Below are 20,422 nucleotides of genomic sequence, written 5' to 3' on the forward strand. Positions count from 1 at the left end.
CCGTGATCAAGAAAATCATTGGGATATATGGGATGATATCGAATTCGATCTCCAAAACTTCTGCAAGAGCAATTTTTAGTGGGATTGAGAAAAAAATGAGCCACCCCACCTCAAGGTTAAATATCAACATTCAATTTCATATTTTGTCTCACTTGCAATCCATCTTCTGAATTGCTATGTTCAAAAGCAATTCCTTATTTCCACTTCGAAATGTGCCTTTCGTAAGATACTAAATACAGATATTTTCAGAAACGAAGCACAGAATGCAATGTATCAACCATAGGTTTCACCTCACACCTTAATAATATAACAATAATAATGCTGATACAAAGATCGTAACAGAATAAACTGATCGCTGCAGTTTGACAGAAGCACTGATCCAAAGATTGACACAGAAAACTAAGAAATGACAATCAATGAATCACAATTAGATCAAATAGCCAACTATTTTGACAACTGCACAGGATTAGTTAATCTCATCTAATTTTGTAATTGATCTTAACACGATGGTTTAAACCATAGATCAACTTTAATCGGAGATTTCTTAATCGGAAGTTTAAACTACGATTAATCTTACGGGCCTAAATGAGAATAATTTCAATTTCAATGACACTTACATGAAAATGAAAGTGAGTGTAGCTGCACGACAACTTAGCCACACAATGGCAGCAGCCATTGAAACTTTTCATGCAGGTGGTGATATGGACACTTCTACGTTAGCAACAGCAGAATTTTGTCATATTATTGATAATTTATTTATTTTTCGAAGGAAAAAATATCGGTCTGCATTATCTGAAAATTCACCTCATTTAGAATTTTGGTCTGATATGTTGACTCACATTAAAGATTGGAAATTTTTAGAAAATGGGAATATTAGGAATTTTAATTTTGTTGAGGGATGGCAAACTACCATAAGGTCAGTTATGACTCTGTTGAAGTATTTGCATGCAGAAGGGCTGCAATTTTTAAATTCAAGAAATCTTAATCAAGACCCTTTAGAAAATTTTTTTGGACAAATAAGGCAGCACGTTTTTTTTTAAACCAACCCTACTTCAGTACAGTTTGTTGCAGCTCTTGAAACTATCGTTATCAATAATTTCAGTTCACCTATTTCTAAATCTTATAATTGAGGCGTTCAGAACCAGAGTGGACCATCCCACAAAATCTTCAATATTAAGCTAAGATTGGTTTTCGACAAGTTATGATACATATTATAGAGTTACATTGAATATTCTCAGATACGATAATGCTATAAAATTTATCGCCACCGGATAGGATGGTCCACCCTTTCGATCCTAATTATAAATCGGGACCATATCGGACTAGGTGGCTTGGTCCGCTTTGGCATTTCTGACAGTGATCAATAGCTAACGAAAAGTGAATGCTAAAATTCGCTATTTTGAGTTGTTTATTTGTTGAAATATTGAAGTACCAGTTCGAAAATTATGCAATCAAGTTTCTCATCTGAATGTACATCCCACGAGATAGGAGGTAAGTTTTTTTGTATTTGAAATAAAGTTATTTTATATTCAATCAATTCGCACCTAATATTTAGGCACAAACTCAGATGTTCGTCGTGAACCCCTAGACTTTGAAGATTACGGAAGTTCTGAGGATAACCTGCTGCGTGATTCAGAGTTTGAGAGTGAAACGAATATTGTTGAACAAGAAACGAAGTTGAAAAACTTAGAGGAGAAACTGAAATCAAGAAAGAGGATAAGAAGCGAGAGTAAATGGAAAAAAAACAAACGGAAATATTTACGAGCTAGTGGTCAAAGTTATACCAATGTCAAAGGCGAAACTGTCCGCGCTAAAATATTCTTTCCTGCAGATAACTGCTGTAAGTTAGAATGTTTTAAGGTAATAGGTCCAGAAATCCAAACGGATATACACAATAAATTTTATGGTCTTGCCAATTTCGACGCGCAGACTGGATATATATTTTCGCAAGTCAAAGTTAAGCCAGTTGCTCGTCATTACTCCTCAACTGCTGCCAGTTCTACTAACAAATCGAAATATTTGACGAGGGAATATTATTTACCTAACAGCGAAGGAAGTGACGTAAGAATTTGCAAAAATTTCTTCAAGAAAATTTTAATGGTATCAGACGGTAAAATTGATAGAACCCTAAAAAAAAACTAATTTAATGGTACCTAAGGATCAACGAGGTCGTCACCCTCCTGCGAATAAAACCCCCGTAGAAAAAATTGAAAGTGTTTGTGACTTCATCAGATCATTTCCAACATATATTTCTCATTACTCGAGGAATAAGACGGATAGAAAATACCTTAGTCCTGACTTGAATATTAGAATTCTGTATACTGAGTATAAGAAAAAAACTGCTAATCCTGTGTCAGAATTCAAGTTTCGCGATGTGTTCAACACTAAATTTGATCTTCATTTTCACCCACCTATTGTAGACTCCTGTAAGACGTGTGACTCTCTACAAAATAAAATAAAATATGAAGTTGATGAAGGAAAAAAACAACAACTAAATTTTCAACTAGAACTTCATCAGCGCAAAGCACAACAACTACGAGATGCTATGAATAAAGATGCGGGAATTTCAAAAGACGAAGTTACAGTTATAGCTTTCGACCTGATGAAAACATTGCCTACGCCTGTTATCTCCACCGGTATAACATATTATAAGAGGCAATTATGGACCTACTGTTTGGGAGTCCACAACTTGCAGAGTACTGAAGCTACAATGTTTGTATGGGATGAATCTATAGCATCTCGTGGTGCTCAAGAAATAGGATCATGCCTGATGAATTATATAAGACACAACGTGAAGACCAAAAAAGTTATAATGTATTCTGACGGTTTCGGTGGTCAGAACAGAAATATTAAGATGGCTCTTATTTGCCAATACATGGCTCAATCACAGGAATTTGAGGTAGACGAAATTCAGCACAACTTTTTGGTTAGCGGCCATTCGTTTCTTGTGTGTGACAGAGATTTTGGTGTCATTGAAAAAAATAAAAAATTCTTTCCGAATATTTATGTCCCCAATGATTGGGTGAATGTCATCACTGGAGCGAAGAAAAAAAATCCTTTTAAAGTAGTTTTGATGAAGAAGGAGATGTTTTATTCTACAGTCAACTTAGAGAAATCGATTACGAACAGAAAGATAAGTTCAGATGCTTGAAAAGTTGAATGGTTGAAAATTCACTCGATTGTAATAAAAAAAGAGGATCCATTTATAATTTACTTCAAATATGGAATAAGCGAAGTTCAACCATTACAACAATTCGATATTCAAAAAAGAAACGCTTCGAAATATTGCTTCCAAGGACCTCTGCCTTTATTATACCCTAATGGAAACAGTGTGACTGCTGCAAAAAAGAAAGATCTTCTACAGTTAATTGAATTTATTCCGCCAATTTTTCACAATTTTTTCACTCTTTGAGATGTTCGTCAGCAGCACGGGACGAAATTTCCATAGTGGTCAAAAATGATGATGATGTGAATCCTCTGGTTGATAAAACTTATGTATAATTTTTTTTTCAAAATAAGATACATTTTCCTGTAAAATCCGTTCGTTCCTATTTTTGTGTCATTTTTCTCAGAAGAATGTTAATTTTGTAATAAAAAATTTTAAAATCTGCTTTTTTTTTGTTATGACCCAATATGAAAAAATTTAAAAATATCAGAACCAATGCGGACCAACCCACATTATTTCCATTTCATTTGAAGATTTCATGTTATTTTTTCACTTGCAGCGAAAAACATCCCACCACAAGTATTCTGACAAGAATTGGATCGTAATAGAGCATTCTCAAATATTTGAAAAAATCTTAAAAAATCATTATTTTTGCAAACCTTTTTATCTCCATTCGTATCAGCAATGGGATGGTCCGCTCTGGTTCTCAGCGCCTGAATTGTGAAAACAATTTATGTCAAGCTTTAGGTAATTTTGGGGATTTCATTCAAAAGTTTGCTATTGACAATTACTAAATTGAAGATGATATATCACTTTGCTTCTGATATCACTGATGATGCAGATGATATCACCGAGATGAATTATGCCACTCCTCACGTAGCGGGATACATTTGGAAGGAATTGGATATAAAAAATTGTGATAATTGTAAAACAAATTCAGTTTCCAACGAATTGTCTAATGGATATTGATATGTGTCGTTTAAAGAATATGATGAAAAAACTAGATTAAACTATGCACATGAAAAGTTGATCAAATTAGTTGATATTTTACATAAGAAATTGAATTCATTATTACATCATTATCATCATATAAGTAGACTAGAAGATAAGTTCACCGAATCATTCACTAGCGAAAGTGAAGAATTCAAATTTTGTAGTACACATGATGTCAATAAAGAAATAGTAAAAACTTATTATATTTTAAATTAACCATTTTCAAATATATCAGAAAAAAGAATCATCACAATAAATTCATGAGTACTGGCCATTATAAAAACAGAAAATTTTCTACCTTTTCCGAATATTCATATCAAATTCCAATATTCCTACCTACATCTATAATGAATATTTTCAACAACAAATCGAAACACCCAAAAAAGTCAACTACGTTCACCCAGGAAATTTTATTTTCCTGAAAGATAAGCAGGCAAGGGGAAAAACCTCGTTAGTATGTAGAGACACAATCTGCTCTGCCAGAATCATTATGCAGGAGGGTCAACCTTTAATTTTGAGGTGATTTTTCCCGGATAATAATCATATTATATTCTTTATAATAATAATAACAATTTCTGCAAAATTTATCTATGAAATGAGAGGTGGATAAATGATTGAATTTTCCTATCGAATAAAGTTATGGACAAAGATGAGGATCACCAAGTAGCACTTTGAAATCTATTCCTAACAATTTTAATACTTCAACAACATATAATTTTATAGCAAAGCATAACCATGTTCCAGATCTTGTTATGCTACAAGATATCAGAACAAAACAGATTTTGGTATTCCGGAGTAAGGGTGAATCTCTTAAGGTCAGTTCATATTATCCGTCCGTCTCAGTTCAGTTCAGCTCAGTCAAAATATCTTTTAATGTGTTTTATATGGACTAATTCATACTATCCGTCTCCGACCCTTCAGCACCTATCGGCACGCTTACGACCGTCCGACGGTATTCTTCCAGAGAATATTTTGCGGATGGGCTGAAGGGCGTGGTTGGACTGAATGGGACTGAACGTATAATATGAATAAGCAACCGCTCAGTTCAGCTCAGTCAATCGAGGGTTTTCCTTTGTTGTGAAAGCTTCTTTGAACTTTTTTTTTGTATTAAATTACTGCGAAATTTTTCACAGTATACAGGATGATTCATAACTATTGGGACATAGGCTGAGGGCAGATTGTTTGGACCAAAATATGGCGATAGGACCAAATATACCTTAATGAAATATTGCTGTGCAAAAAAGATAGAGGTCGTTAAAGTTGATTTTTTTTTCGTTTTTTGCTAATAAGTTCACTGTATATTTTTTATTTCCGTTTTTAAGAAAAACACAATTGAACAGTTCAGAGCATCGGAAGGGGATTTGAAGTAACGGCTTATTTATTTTATTTATTTATTTCGACGATAAAGCATGATTATGCTTTATTTTAAATTTAAAACAATGTAACATAAAAAGAATAAACTTAAATTAAATTTTCTACGTGTCCTCCCCCTACTTCTATGCCTTTTCTAATTCTTTCAATAAAGGACTTTCGAACTTTGAAGAAAATATTATTCTGTCCCCTCATAAAGAATTCAACTTTAACGCCCCCTATCTTTTTCCACGGCAATATTTTATTGAGCTATATTTGGTCCTATCGCCATATTTTGGTCCAAACAATCTGCCCTCATCCCATTTCCCAATATGAATTACACTGTATAATAGAAATGATATCCTGTTCATTCTAAAATAGCCATGATGTGTGGACCAATTTCTTTTATAATGTCCAATATTCACCTTCAACTTTCCTCTTTTCAAATTTTGGTTAGACACCCAATCTTTTTACCGACATTTAGTTCTTCTTCATCTTCGTCTAACAATAATGCAAAAGCACATCATTCATTCAGGCGTAATTGCAGCAATTTCATTTTCAGCAGAAGTTAAAGGGTTTACGTCCTATGAGATAGGGCACGTAAGGGAAACAACGAAAATAATAATACTCATAATTTAACAATAATTTTAGGGTCCTTCTTGTACTCTTTTGATCAAAATGAAAGGCTTCATGTGTCAAGTGCTGGTCGATTCGAATGCAACCGAATATTCACGACACACGAAGCGGAAGGTGACTGAGACGATCGTGACTGATAATATGAACGCAACCTCCGTCAACTGCTAATGATCCTTCCGCCGGCCTGAACTGAGCGGAACGTATAATATGAATCGACCTTTACTCTACTGCAAATCTACATGGAAGAGGGGGTTAGGCATGATGAGGCTTCACTGAGACTACCCAATGGGTTCAACCCTGTGAAGGCTATGATGCAACGAGGACGAAGAAAGTTCAACCGCCTATTCCTGTATCATTGGAAGATGCAGCTGTACGTTAAGCCAATCCATCGTAAATCAATATTCTTCAGACTTTTTTTATTCACTTCATCTGTTTTCTAGAAAAAAAATTGAACTGCATATTTCATTCGCGATTATGTTTCAGTTATCGGAAGTACTTTGTTGAATTAGGGCCTCAACAGAAAACCTTCTTTGCTGGGTTTAGAGATGGGTGCCTCTTCTTCGTTTCCGTGGCATCTTGAATGAGGCAATTGATGTGAATAATCTATACCTGAACATGGACGGCACACGCAAAATTGTACCCAGAGCAGGTGGAGCACGTTAGTTGTTCATAGTCCACTGGATGAAGGATCGAAGGATCACAGAGTATAATCCCTTGATTATTGTTTCGTTTGGCATTTCTTTTTTTTTTTTTTTTTTCATTGGGGGCATATCCAGTGGTGTTTTGCCCCATGCCGAACCGGACTAGGCAGACCTACATTGGGGTACCTACTGCACTTTACTAGACAGCTGTTTGGTACCTCCTTTGTCCTCTCTGTCCTGTGCGATTATAAGCTGGCCCTGAGACAAGCATTTTTAGAAGTTTTTAATGGAATTTCCTTGAGAGGCTGCTGGTTTCACTTTGCCAAAAATGTTTTCATGAAACCCTGCTGATAAACCATGAACTCCTGTTGATGAACATCTTGCACTGAATCCTGGTGATTATAACAAATCTTGTTTTATGTTTGATATCACTGAAGCCGAGAAGTGAAGGCTGCTAAAAAATGAAAGCTTACGTCATCAAGTGGCCATAACTTTTTTCAAGCGATGTATTGAACATTTGTCAAACCTGTTTGTAATGGGTATCTTTCGTGAGGCATTGGTGATCTCGTCTTTCACTAATAATTTTGAGAAAATTCTTGCAGTTTTTTCTTGAACTTCAGAACCCTTAGTGGCTGTCAGAATGGTTTTCTCGAATCAAGAAGTTCCGAAACAGCACTTTTCAGCTTCATTCGGGCGATTATGAAGGCTTTGGAGTGTGGGGATATTCCAACTGGTTTTTTGTCGACTTTTCGAAGGCCTTCGACTTTGTCTCGAACACTCAACCATATTGAGGAAGATCGAGAAGTGTGGGAGTCGAAACGAACAACTGAGACTTGTTCAATCATATCTAGAAACAGGGCGCAGAGAGTTGCAATGACGGTTGATGGTGTCATTTATCTATCGTCCTCAGTGCTGATGGACACAGGGATTCCATCAGGTAGCATCTTGCGACCGCTCCTATTTCTAGTGTTTTAACGGTTTCGTGGTAGATACCGTTGTCTTTAGTTCTTTTGCCTAGTGAGTATTTCGAAACGATGACTTCGACGCTACCAATAATGACAACTTGATACGACTTTTTGCTTTAGGGTCTGTTACCTTGGATTGACCAATCGAAACGCACAACACTGCTCATTGGTGTTCTCTTTGCTGATTTCATTGATGTTCTCTTTCAGCCTAAATTTTGTTAAGTTTTCTGATTTAACCAGTCGACTTTCTCAAGCATGTCCTATAACACCAAATTCATTTTCATTTTGTAGCGATTAGATCATTACTTTAATGCCATCTATCTGCTTTTTTGTCTTCAGCAGCTGGCCTGAATTGATAATTGATCAGAACGTTTCATATTTTTCCTTTAATCAAGTTAGTTGTAGTATTTGAATAACCTCATTGTAGTTCCATGGGGTGACTGGTTTAAAAGTGTTCGGACAACTTGAGAAGGGCCTACCTTACATTTGGAAAGTTGTTTGATTGCTCCCTTGACTTTCAGCAAACTCTGCAAGTGAAGGAACGAAGAATATTCCTTCAACCTCTTTAGCATGACCACATAACACATTTGTTAGAGCACCCTTAGATGAACAATTCGTGAATGCATCCTATGTAGGCATTCCATATCAGAGAACACTATTTCCGTGACCTGTAATTTACACCTATAACTTGCACCTTGGTGGAGGTGGAGGCTTTAGAAACCGTAGAATCATAGACAAAGGAAGAAAAGACGCGCTTTCAGTTTTCAGCATTGGTAAGTCATGTTGTCGTCATAGTTTTGTAATGTATTTTTAATAAATTTAACACTTTTGATGTGTTTTAAATGCATCATACGAGGGTTTGTTCTCTGCAGTGAATACATAATTTCTGCATCAATTATATCAACAAGTTTGATTCATGTATAATAATACATGAATCAAACTAATAATCTAATAAGATTATAAACATCTTTCTTTGGGTTGAGACACACATTTTTTGTAACAATTTAATTTAAATATGAATTTTGTGGTGCAATCGCGGAGTCTAGAAGTGGAAGGGGGCCTTGATACAAGATACAACTTCAGTCATCCATTAGGTTTACGTGAAAGGTAAGTATAGTTTAAGGGTAGCATTAATTCTGTGCACCTATTGTTATAATCGATTAGTACGGCATCATTAAAATTTCAATTTTCATGTTGCATCCCAAACTGTGCTAACATAAATTACAAGGGGTCTAAAACTAACAACCACTTTTTTCGATGTCCTCCAAGTAGAATTTCAGAATGGGATAATGCAATTAAATCAGTTCATTCTAATTGTATTTTCAATAAGAATAGTAGAATATGTGAGGATCATTTCAGTTTGAAAAATTTTTACAATACATTTAAATCTAGACTTCTTCCTTTAGCTCTACCGGATTTTCCAAATTTTTCACCGCATTCAGATCAGGACAATTTAATTATCGACAATTATTTTGAAGTTGGAGGTTCGAAATCATCTAGTGCTTGGAGAAGATTAGATTTTCCAAATTTAAATAACAACACTTTTCCAAGTACTAGTTCATCAGACATACACTCAAATTCTTCCAGTACAGTGACTGCTTTCTGTTTTGTGAAAAAGAGGTCAGGCATTTTAAATAATATAAATATCGAGAGTATGAATCAGTTATCACATAGAGAAACATATTTTTATGATATTACTAAAAACCAAAAAGAGCAGTTGTCTAGATTGAAAAAAACCATTGAAACGTCCAAACACATAAGGTAAAATTAGTTGAGAAGATCAGTTCTTCAAAAAAATTTTTACAACTCAAGCAATCAATTAGTAGTAAGTAGTAAAGGGGGTTCAATTTATTCTTCTCAATTCAGAAATGCTAAACAAAAGAAACATGGGGTGCGTTGAACACCCGAAGACAAAGTTTTTGCATTAGCATAAACGAGGTCTGCGTTACTACAAATTTCATGGGCGCCCGCAGGTGGAGGCCAGGGAGGGCCATGGTAGGGATGGGCGAAAAATATCGATATATCGAATTATAGATATTTTTTTTGAAAATAATCGATAAATATCGTCGATATTCCGAATTCCGATACTATCGATATTTATTTCGATGTATCAAATTTCGATATTTTTCCATGTGTCGCACATCGTTGATCTGATGTGTTTTGTGTGTAGTATAACGACTACGACAATGAGTGGTGTATTGGGTTGACTTCGTAATAATAATAATAGGAGCAGATTGACAGGGGAACACATCAAACAGAGGGTACTCCTTTTGTCAATACCAGACGAATACTGGTTTCAATAAAATAGTTTTGTATTTTGAATAATAAAAATATTAACAATTCCAAATCTGTGCTTCATTCCGAATGCTCATGGTTAACCACAAATTTTGTATATATCGTCGAACCGATATATTCAAATAATAAAAATATTGATAATACTTCCAAATCTGTGTTTCTTTCCGTATAATCTAATACATATATCGATATTTTTTCACGATATATATCGATACTGTCGAGAAATATCGATACAATATATATCGATATTTTTTTTACGTTTGCCCATCCCTAGGCCATGGCCTCCCCTGAGATTCTGATCGCCTTATTGTTTTTCAGCACAACACCTTCAATATTATCTTTTTTTTGTGAAACAATTGGTCAGCTAGATATAAATCTTTGCGAGTTTTCGCTGAAAACTTTGAAACTATATTCAAAAAGAAATTTCAATGAATTCTTCAACAACAAAAAGAGCTGCTCAATTATGGGCTGCAATAAACTGTTTCACTTTTGTGGTTTGTTTAACGGTAGCAAGTAAATATTCAAATATATTGGAACCAATAGCAAATACACTACAAGGTGTTTTTATCAATTTTTTTATCAATGGTCAACGCCACATAAATTTAATTATAGATATATGTGGAAAACATCGTTCCGATGATGCATGCTTCACAGAAATTTTTTCCAAAGCATCATCTATTGCTCAGAGTCTCAATATAGAGATTGGAAAACCACGAATTTGCGGTAGACAAATGTACAGATCTAATTATGAAGCATCTTCAGCTGAAGATTACTTCAAGAAATCTATATTCATCCAATATTTATATCATCTGATTTCAGCCCTTGAAACGAGATTCTCAAAAGAATATTCTTCTTCTTTCTTGTTCAATATTTTGCCCAAGAATTCAAAATTACTAGATATTGAATCTTTTGCATCTAAGGTCGGCCATATTTATAACATTGAAGATTTTATGGAGCTCAATGCAGCCGTTCGGTCTTGACGATCATTTAATTGATTCCATCTTTTTGGAAATTTTTCGGTAGTCACCGTTAGAGTAATTTTTCTCTCAATAAATCTAAGCGTAGATGGAAATGTGATACATATTCTGAAAGAGCAACTCCTCTAGTTAAAAATCTGAAATTTTATGGAGCTCTATGCATCCGTTCGGTCTCGACGATCATTTAATTGATTCCATCTTTTTGGAAATTTCTCGTTAGTCACCGTTAGAGAAATTTTTCTTTCAATAAAACTAACCGTAGATGATATTTTGCTTTGCCCCCTCTAAGAAAAATTTCTGCGGGCGCCCATGACAGATTTTTACGATTGCCAAGTAAATCAACGTTAAATACCGTTTTAAGTTCCTTTTCTTTTGATACTGGCATCAATAAACAAATTTTTAAGAAATCATCTGTCAAATTTTCAAAATTAAAAACCCTCCATAAATTTTGTTGTTTGATGGTCGATGAAATGTCTTTATCTCACGACTTACATTATGACCATGCCTTAAGTAAAGTAGTAGGACATGTAGATTAAGGTTCAAATATTGGACGATTCAAAGAAATCACAAATTATACTTTAGTGTTTAAGATTTCCGGGCTTCATAAGCCTTGGAAACAGCCAATAGCCTACTATTTTACTAAAGATCAGATAAAGACAACTCATCTCAAAATTCTTATTGAAGAAGTCATAGTTGCTCTGCAGGAAATTCCTCTTCGGGCGATTTGTACAGCTTGTGATCAAGGCACTACCAATGCAGCTGCCATTAAACAGTTGATCGATGAATGCCATACTAATCAACCAGGACCTTACTTCATTGTAAATGATCAAAAAGTTGTTGTGTTACATGATCCTCCACATTTATTGAGAAACACACGTAATGCCTTAAAGTCTTATAATATCAAATTTGCGGAGAACAAAACTGCCGAATGTGAGCATATTATTATTACATTGTCAAGCAAAGATTATAGAGTAGAAAGATAGGAAACGAAGCGACTAAAGTGATGTGAGCGCCATCTGTGTTTCGAATGTGTTTTCAAGGCTTTAAGACTGGTTAAAATTTTAATTCGAGGGACGTATGAAATTTTGCGAGATGTCAGAGTCATATGTCCATGTTGATCAAACAGGTTTTGAATGTTTTGATTCTCGTATCCATAGACAACCTCGTATGGCCTTTTGTTTTTCAAGCCCGTTCTAGTTACTGATTATTGAAATTTTTGTCTAATTTCTTGGCGAAAACCTATAAATATCGTTCGAAAATTATTGTATGGTGAAGAACTGTGGATCAAATAAAACGAATTTCAAAGGAAAATGGGAATGTAAGTATTAAAACTGGTAACATGTGACTCGGTCATTCATTGATTCTTATTTTCAGTGCTACGAAGTGGATAAAATTTTCAGGGCGTAAAGACCTGCAAAAACTACTGACTACACCATGTGCAATGAACATTTTACTGCAAGTGGATTGAGAACTGTTCATCCACGTAAATTGGTTCATAACAATTTCTGATATGTATTGTACAAATTCAACTCAGTTTCTTAATTCACAACGTTTTCACAGAAAAAAACGCCTTTGACGTACCTATAGCAGAGAACCATATACTCTTGTATCCTAGTCAAAGCTCTATTCGTTGTCCATAATTTCAAATTTTTGTAAATTGTTTATAGATTGCAAATAAAAATTTAACACATCCAGCAGCGTATTTCATTGATACCAATCGATTCCAAACAATGTTCAGATGAAAATTAACATCCAGGTCACAAAACAAAAACATCCTTTTGTTTCCTGGCCTCAACAAGGTCGATATTGAAATTCAATACAAGGAATAGAATTCGAATTTCGCGCCCCTCAATTATAAAACAGAAAACTATTATTGAACAGTTTTTCTGTATTGATAATACGATTTCAGCGCCATTTCATTGTCAAATGTGTTTTCTCTGGCCAAAATGTAGTCTGTTTTTAGTACTAGCGATATGAGGGAATATCTTCAGTCCAGTTGAAAAGAAAGTGTTCTTAACAATACTCGAAAGATACGCATCTACGATAGAAAATAAGAAAACGGACGGCTCTTCACTTCATGCCCAAAAATTAGACTTAGCGTGGAATAAGATAACCGAGGATTACAATATTCCACTTCGGAAGCTACACACCCCGTAAGTGATTTCACTTGCATCTATAAATCGTAAATGTATCTGTAATTTTACCCCTTCTGTCCTGAAAATACTTGCTCTTACCATTTCCTCAATAGATTATTGTTGACTAGCACTCTGATATATAGGTACGTACCATCTTTCCTTTCAGTAGCTATTCGTGGAATTGATAATACAATTTTTTCATTATTTTATTTATCTAATACTACTTCAAGTTTCGAACAAGCAATTAAGGCGATTGTGGGCTAATATGAAGCAACGGCAAAGAGAAACCTTAACCAAAGAACGACAATATCGAAAGGCCGCAGGAGGTGGACCATCCACATCAGATGCTGCCATAGATCCAGATGTAGCAGAAATTGCACCAGCACTAATTGTGGGGATCGACGGTGCTTTGGATTCCGATACAACGATAGGTAGATACTGTTATGGTTTAAGTTTTCTAAAAATAATTTCGTTTAGTTTGTTCAATTAGTATTAGGAACTAGATTTCTGTTAAATTATATGAAATTTATTCATCACAGATGCTGTGTTAGGATGGCATGGAAACATAAAAAAAAAATTGAGAGTTGTCAGTCGGGAATTTGAGAAAAGTCAGTTTAGAATTGAATTTCATTTTCAAGTAGCGATTCCGTTGATATGAATAACAAATTAATTTATAAAATGAAATAAAGGTATAATAAACGGATCGTAACATTATGGTTCAGTTTCAGTTTCTTTGATGGGAGAAAATCCTAAGATGGAGGTGATATTACACATAAGAAATTAAAGAAGAAAGAAAGACAAATTTGATAGGAACATTGAGATTCTTCAAGTGATATGGAGAAAATTTCCGAAATTTTAAAGTGCAACAATATAGTACAACAACAATGAATTCGACCAGTGACAGAGCATCAGATAAGTAGTGTCATAGGAGCTAACTTCCGTGAAGTGATATTCACAGGACAATCAGAGATATAAAGTAAGGTAATTTAGTAATTAGTATTTGAGTGTTTGCACTTTATTATTTTCTGATTGATTATAGGTTGTTGATTGAATATTAAATTTTTTTATATATATCATTGATAAATATCATAAAGCACATTGCAGCTGAGAATCCCCTTGAGAAAGAGTTAATAGAAAAATATTTCAAAATTCATTGAAAGTTAGTATTAAATCAATTTCAAAAGGTTTTTGAATCCGTTTCAACTAAATTTAAATTTTTTTATTCATGACAGGTTGACAATAAAGGGATTGGTATAAAACGGATCATAACAAATTGGCGCCCAACGTGGGGCGATTTGAGTGATAGAAACACTCAAAATATGGAATCCAGAAACAAGAGTTTAGCTGGAGCACAAGAAAACAATAATTCCATTATACTGGATTTTATTTTGAAGATGAGAGAAGATATGAACAAGAAATTCGATGAACAGTCTAAGAAACTTGCTGAACTTTTTAAGAAATTTGATGAGCATTCCAACAAAGTGGATGAACAATTCATAAAATTGGATGAACAATTTGGGAAATTTGGTCAAAATGGTACGGAAATAGAAAGAAAAATTAAAGAATGTGCAGAGAGAATGGAGAACAAAGAAACAAATATTTTATCAATGGAACAAACAGACAGACGAAATCAGGAGGAATTAGATTTTACAGAGCATTATATTCGAAAAGAGGTACAGGAACAACTGGATGATGACATAAACGAAATAAAGGAGACTGATGAAATACAAAAAGAAACATCAGAAAGAGTCATGTACAAAGAAAATTCTACGTCAGAAATAATCAAGTTAGGGGATAAAAAATGGAATTTCAATGGAAAAGAAAAAGGAAAATATACTGTCCTTGTGCCATCAATTAGGAATGTTGAGGAATTGGTAAATCGAGCATTGTCATGGTTCAATGATGAAGAAGGAGCATATATAAGAAAGTGGAATTACACAAGGAACAGAAAATGGAGAATATCATCCAAAAAGTGAGGGAAAAAGTGGAATGGATTGTAGAGAATTATTTAAGGAGAAGAAAGAGAAAAAAATGGAGAAAACAAAAAAAGTTCAAGAAAAAAGATTTAGGCTAATAATTGATGAATTTTTTTTTGTGTGTGTAGAATTCAGTTTGTTAAATTTAAAATGTTTATTCCCAAAATTTTCAATTTGGGTAATAAATATTTTAATTTTGGGGATTTTGTTATAGTTTAGATATTTTTCCAGCCGTTGAAGAAAACCATCAATTTAGCCACCTTTTGCCCACACCATCATCCCCACCAGAAACTGAGCAATATTTCATTGAAGAAACAAAGACTTCCGCAGTTCCTCATATACGTTCAATACAATCTCCGATACAACACTCAGCGCAATCTCCAATTCTACACCCATCTCCACGACGCCAACACATGAACACAAATATATAAAATACAATTCTTGAGAAAGAATTTATAGCCAGACAGAAAAGAGCGGAACAGTTACATCAAAAAGAACTGGAGCTATTGAATTTCGAAATTATGGAAGCAAAAGCAAGAGCAGATGAGGCCAAATACAGGGCTCAAGAAGCACGCGCGAAAGGTACATTTCAAGAAATGTTAATTCATTCAAAGACCACTGACTGAACACTTGAAAAATTATCAACTAGAATTTAGAATTAAATGTTTATTTAAGTAAAATACCATCATAGTTTGTTATTTTTGAAACAAAGGTTCATTTTATGTTATTCAATTCCAATATTATTTTTCAGATGGATGGACATCATTTTCAATTGTTGTTGGTTGAATAAATTTACTGTAGGTAATTTTCAATAATTGAATTTCTTAGTGCAAATCCTGAGAAGGAGCTTGGAAATTCACTATTACTATTATCTGAATCATCAATTACAGCATCAGATTGAGGAAATAACATTCTATCGTTCAAAATAAATGATAAATTATGCAATACAGCACAAGCTACAATAAAATGAGAGACTGTTTGGATCTTATTGCCCAGATTTCTTGCCAGACAAAGGAACCTCCTTTCCCATATTCCAAATGTACGCTCTACTATATTTCTTGTTTTTATCTGGGCTCTGTTGTACCTTATTGAGGTGGAGGTGTTATAGGGGTCAGTAAAAATGGCTTGGACACTAATTGAGAAGTCTGATTTTCTATTGCGATGAACTTCAAGATATCAGCACCTTGGAGTCGACACTATTTTAACATGACATGCAGTCAATTGCACCATCAATTCCAGTAAGCCCAGGCTTGGTCTCATGTTTTCCCAAGTCCTTGAATAGTTTGCGATTCTGAAGTAACCGATTGCCAGTAGGGAATTTGATAAATTGTTCGTGGAGTTTTGCTAATAATTTTGAAACCTTAGTAATGATTTTTGAAGCAGTAGGTGGCGAAAATTGGAAAAGATCACCACAGACGGACTAAAAAAGAAGTATTACTCATTTTATACTTTGTACGTAGTGATCGATTTCGTCGTAGTAGTTGACCACATCTTCCATGGATTCCATATTGACTTTAATAACGCCGATTTTTGGAAGCACAAAAGACAATCAAATTACTGTCAGTTTACACAGCAAACCAAACCAACTTTCATTTCGAGATCATCTTGAGCCAGGGTTCGACCATACTCAAAATTTGACTTTCCCAAAACCTATCTTGAGATCATTCGAGAACTTGAGTCACATTTATTAATAAGCGCCTACTCAAGTGAGATCACCGATTGAGTCGTCATCTTGACAGAGTCTCAAGTCAAATTTATCAGACTGATGTCTCAAGACGCTACTTAAGACATTCTCAATACTTGAGATCTGACTATTAATACGGGCCTAGATTTGGTATACCTTCAATCAGTTTGTATGAACGTCAATTTTACTTTTACGTGGAACGGACAACTTAGCGCTGATTTGAAACCAAAAATGTTTTGACAAGCGTCTATACAGAGTGGAATGTGTCAAATTTCCATGGCCAACCGAGTGCTAAAATAAAAGTAAATGCAGTATCTATGGAAAAAACTGCTCGCTTCATAGCGGCAAATCTTAGTATTATACAGAAAAGGGTCGAAAAGTGTTAGTCTACAGGGAGTGCAAGAAAAATTTTTCAGGGAATAGGAATCCTGGGTAATCAACCACCATTTGAGTGAAAATCTGATTTGGACAGTCGTTTATGGACGTTTGCACCGTTTCTCTAAACAACGATTTTAAACAACGTTTAATTCCCTAACCGGGTTGCACCGTTCTTAAACGTTGATTATAAGGCCTTTAACTGTCGTTTAAACTAAACGCAGAAATTTGCCCGTTTAAAGCTCTATTAAATCTTCTTGAAATTGAAGTAAAACTTCAAATTCGATTGACAAATGTGTTTTCTATTTGTGTTGACATAAAATTCGAATTAATAATGGATGATTTGGAAGATGAGATATAACTTGATAATCTTGATGCACTTGGCAATATTGAATTTGGATTTCCCAGACGTTTACTCGGAGAAAAAATTATTTCGAAGTAATGGACAACCTCATTATTTTCAGAAGATTTCCTTTAACGAAAGAAACCGAGTTATTTTTGTTGCCATATATGGAGAATGATTTAGAATTTAATAATTAATTATATTATAGAAATATTGATATTTCAGGCATAATAGTGTGGCAACAATGAATCAATTGATAGCTACATTGAGGTTTTATGCTAGTGCTGGTTACTTGGCTTCTGTTGCCAATTTCATAAATGTAGATATATCGACAGCATCAAGAATTATTGGTCAATTTTCATTAGCAATTGGTAAATTATATTCCGAATTCATTAAAATGCTGAGGAAATAGTGAAAATTCAACAGTCCTTTCTCAAGAAGGCTTCTTTTCCTAGACTAATAGAATGTGTGGATGCTACTCATAGTTCTCATGTTCGCACTTCACATTCGAAACACAACACCGAAACTCCAAAAGAAATGTTTGAATTTTCCACCTTGACAACAGAACTTTAGTCACAAAACCTTGAATTCTTTTTCTTTTTTATTTATCTTCTATGATGCGCTTGGCTGAAATTTTGAATTTTCTATGCTGTAAGTGGTGTTGCCAAACCTATCGATGATTAAAGTAAACAGCGATTATGATTCCACGGTGCAAACCGACAACCGCTAAGCAACGTTTAAATATTAAACATCGATTAGTTTAACCATGGTTACCAGCGAAACGGTGCAAACGAGCATTAAACTTGGAAGTTTTAAAGAAAAAACTTCGCTCCTAGTGGAATTATATCGAACAATTTTATTTTTCAAACGAATTGTTGAAATTATCGAATTCATATGTACCGACCATCAAATAATCATATTCTTTCAACCTATAATCCTAATCCGAATTGTAGAAGTGATTTTTGGGCGAAAATATGGAGGATAGAGCCTCCATGATTCTGTCAGCTAGCCAACTTCACGCCGCTGATAACTCTGAGGTGTCGTTGGCACACGTCATAATGCGCATGATTTACGGCCGTTTTCAATAATCCTATCTATCCATTGTTTCAGTTACTGAATATAGAAAATGCATGTGATTTCGTTTCTATGATCTATCTGTAGATATATTTTAGAATTGTTACCAATGGTTACTAATCGTCAGTAAGTGAAACGATGGATAGATAGGTTTATTGAAAACGGCCGTTAAACATCACTGCATTCGAGAATTGTGAGATAGATACTTTATTTTTTTAATGAATGCTAGTGATGCTCGTTTTCGAGAGTCTCATCTCGAAAACGATCACGCGATGAACATCTTCAACAAAAACCAGACACAAGCAGTATCGCCTCCTAAAGCGGTGCTGACCCAGCTCAAGGAAGAGAGACCTGCCCCCAGAGCCCGTTGGCTTGATGAAGCGAAGAGCGAAAACGAAAAACAAATAGAAAACGTCTTCTACTCAGAACGAGCAGCTCACCACCACGGTTTACACTCTTTACTTTTTGTTGGCATTGATACTGACATGCTAATAAAACGAGGGTACTTCACTCAGGTGATACAACCTTTCCTCAGCCGAGGAGTACCAGTACTCACAAATCAGTACCACCTATGCGTAAATGCAGGTGAAAAATTCATCGGAAAGTTTTCAGCTGAAAACTTTCGAACCGACGAAAGCGGCAAGGCTTTCACCACACTATCTGAAATAGTGTCAGAACAACAAGTGCTAAAAGATGAATCAGTATCATCTACACTTAAAAGTATCTGGCCGACAACATACAGATGCTTTTCCGCATGAATTTCTTTCACAACCAAATGCGCACACAATTTATGGGAAAACCAAGTTTTTCATACAAACCTAATATTCGAGATGAGACAATATCTCCATTGCAGCTAATGCAATGAGTAGATCAAAATATCATACATCTACAGTATAGACGCAGAAGAAAAGCAAAATCTCGCCAGTAGTTTTCTAGCGTAACATATTCCTTCTAACAAAATCCACTGGTCCCTTTTATGAAGATGAACAACTAACACCCGATGGGTTTGGAGGGGACAGCGCCGGATTCGTATCGGCGATTTCATGATGTATTGGTTCTATCGGTGTTTTCCCGAGAAGAGAATGAAAATGGAGAACTTCGGATCAAAGAAATTATGGAGAAATGCCCAATTATTAGATCTGTTCAGTCACAGGAGGGCACTCAGTCGCAATTAGCCCCAAGAAATTATAAGTCTGTTCTTTTTTATGTCTTTTTGTAGATTAATTTCCGGTAACGGGATACAGCAATGAATGAATGAATGAATGATGCTGTCCATCTACGAGGTTAGGCGTGATGAAGATTCGAAGAGGCTATATACACGATTGAAAAAAGAACTGAACCAACTTACACATAATACGGCGAAGAACAAGGACGCACAATACATGGAGGAATCGGTAGACAAAAATCGTGCTATTTGGAATGTAATAAATTCCAAGATAAAAAGTAAACCGAGTAATTCACGGGGTTCTGACCTCTCTGAGGAGAAATTCAATCGATTTTTCACAACAATTGCGGAAAAGTTGATGGTGAGGGATGGCAGCATGGACGAGTGTGTGGACCTGATGAGACGGAAACGGGTTGGGCACCTTCATTCGTTTTTTTTTGTCCCCGACTACACCCGAGGAAGTCAAAGGAATAGTGGGTAAAATGAAAAATAAGAAGTCCAGAGATATATATGGATTCTCAGTAAGATTGCTTAAAGAGGTAATCGACTGTCTTGTTGATCCAATCTCAAAACTGGTGAATAACTGTTTCGAGCAGGGGTATTTTCCGGACAAATTGAAAATAGCTAGTCATTCCAGTATACAAAAA

The 20,422-nt window shown here is 34.9% G+C and overlaps 1 protein-coding gene across 1 annotated transcript; it reads left to right on the forward strand.

Annotated features, from left to right (window-relative positions):
• Positions 1-1,199: 1,199 nt before the first annotated feature.
• On the forward strand, positions 1,200-15,551 carry LOC123306370. The gene is made up of 5 exons (XM_044888346.1): positions 1,200-1,491; positions 1,556-2,131; positions 2,202-2,926; positions 14,391-15,032; positions 15,366-15,551. The coding sequence occupies exons 1-5, from the start codon at positions 1,446-1,448 to the stop codon at positions 15,549-15,551; spliced, it is 2,175 nt and encodes a 724-aa protein (XP_044744281.1). The 5' UTR covers positions 1,200-1,445.
• Positions 15,552-20,422: the final 4,871 nt, after the last annotated feature.

This window comes from Coccinella septempunctata, chromosome 1, assembly GCF_907165205.1.
Source record: "Coccinella septempunctata chromosome 1, icCocSept1.1, whole genome shotgun sequence".
Taxonomy (NCBI): Eukaryota; Metazoa; Arthropoda; class Insecta; order Coleoptera; family Coccinellidae; genus Coccinella; species Coccinella septempunctata.

Coding starts and splice junctions, on each gene's coding strand:
- LOC123306370 (XM_044888346.1), top strand. CDS start 1,446: ATGCAATCAAGTTTCTCATCTGAATGTACATCCCACGAGATAGGAG. Junction 1,492..1,555: donor TACATCCCACGAGATAGGAG/GTAAGTTTTTTT, acceptor CCTAATATTTAG/GCACAAACTCAGATGTTCGT. Junction 2,132..2,201: donor TAAAATTGATAGAACCCTAA/AAAAAAACTAAT, acceptor AAACCCCCGTAG/AAAAAATTGAAAGTGTTTGT.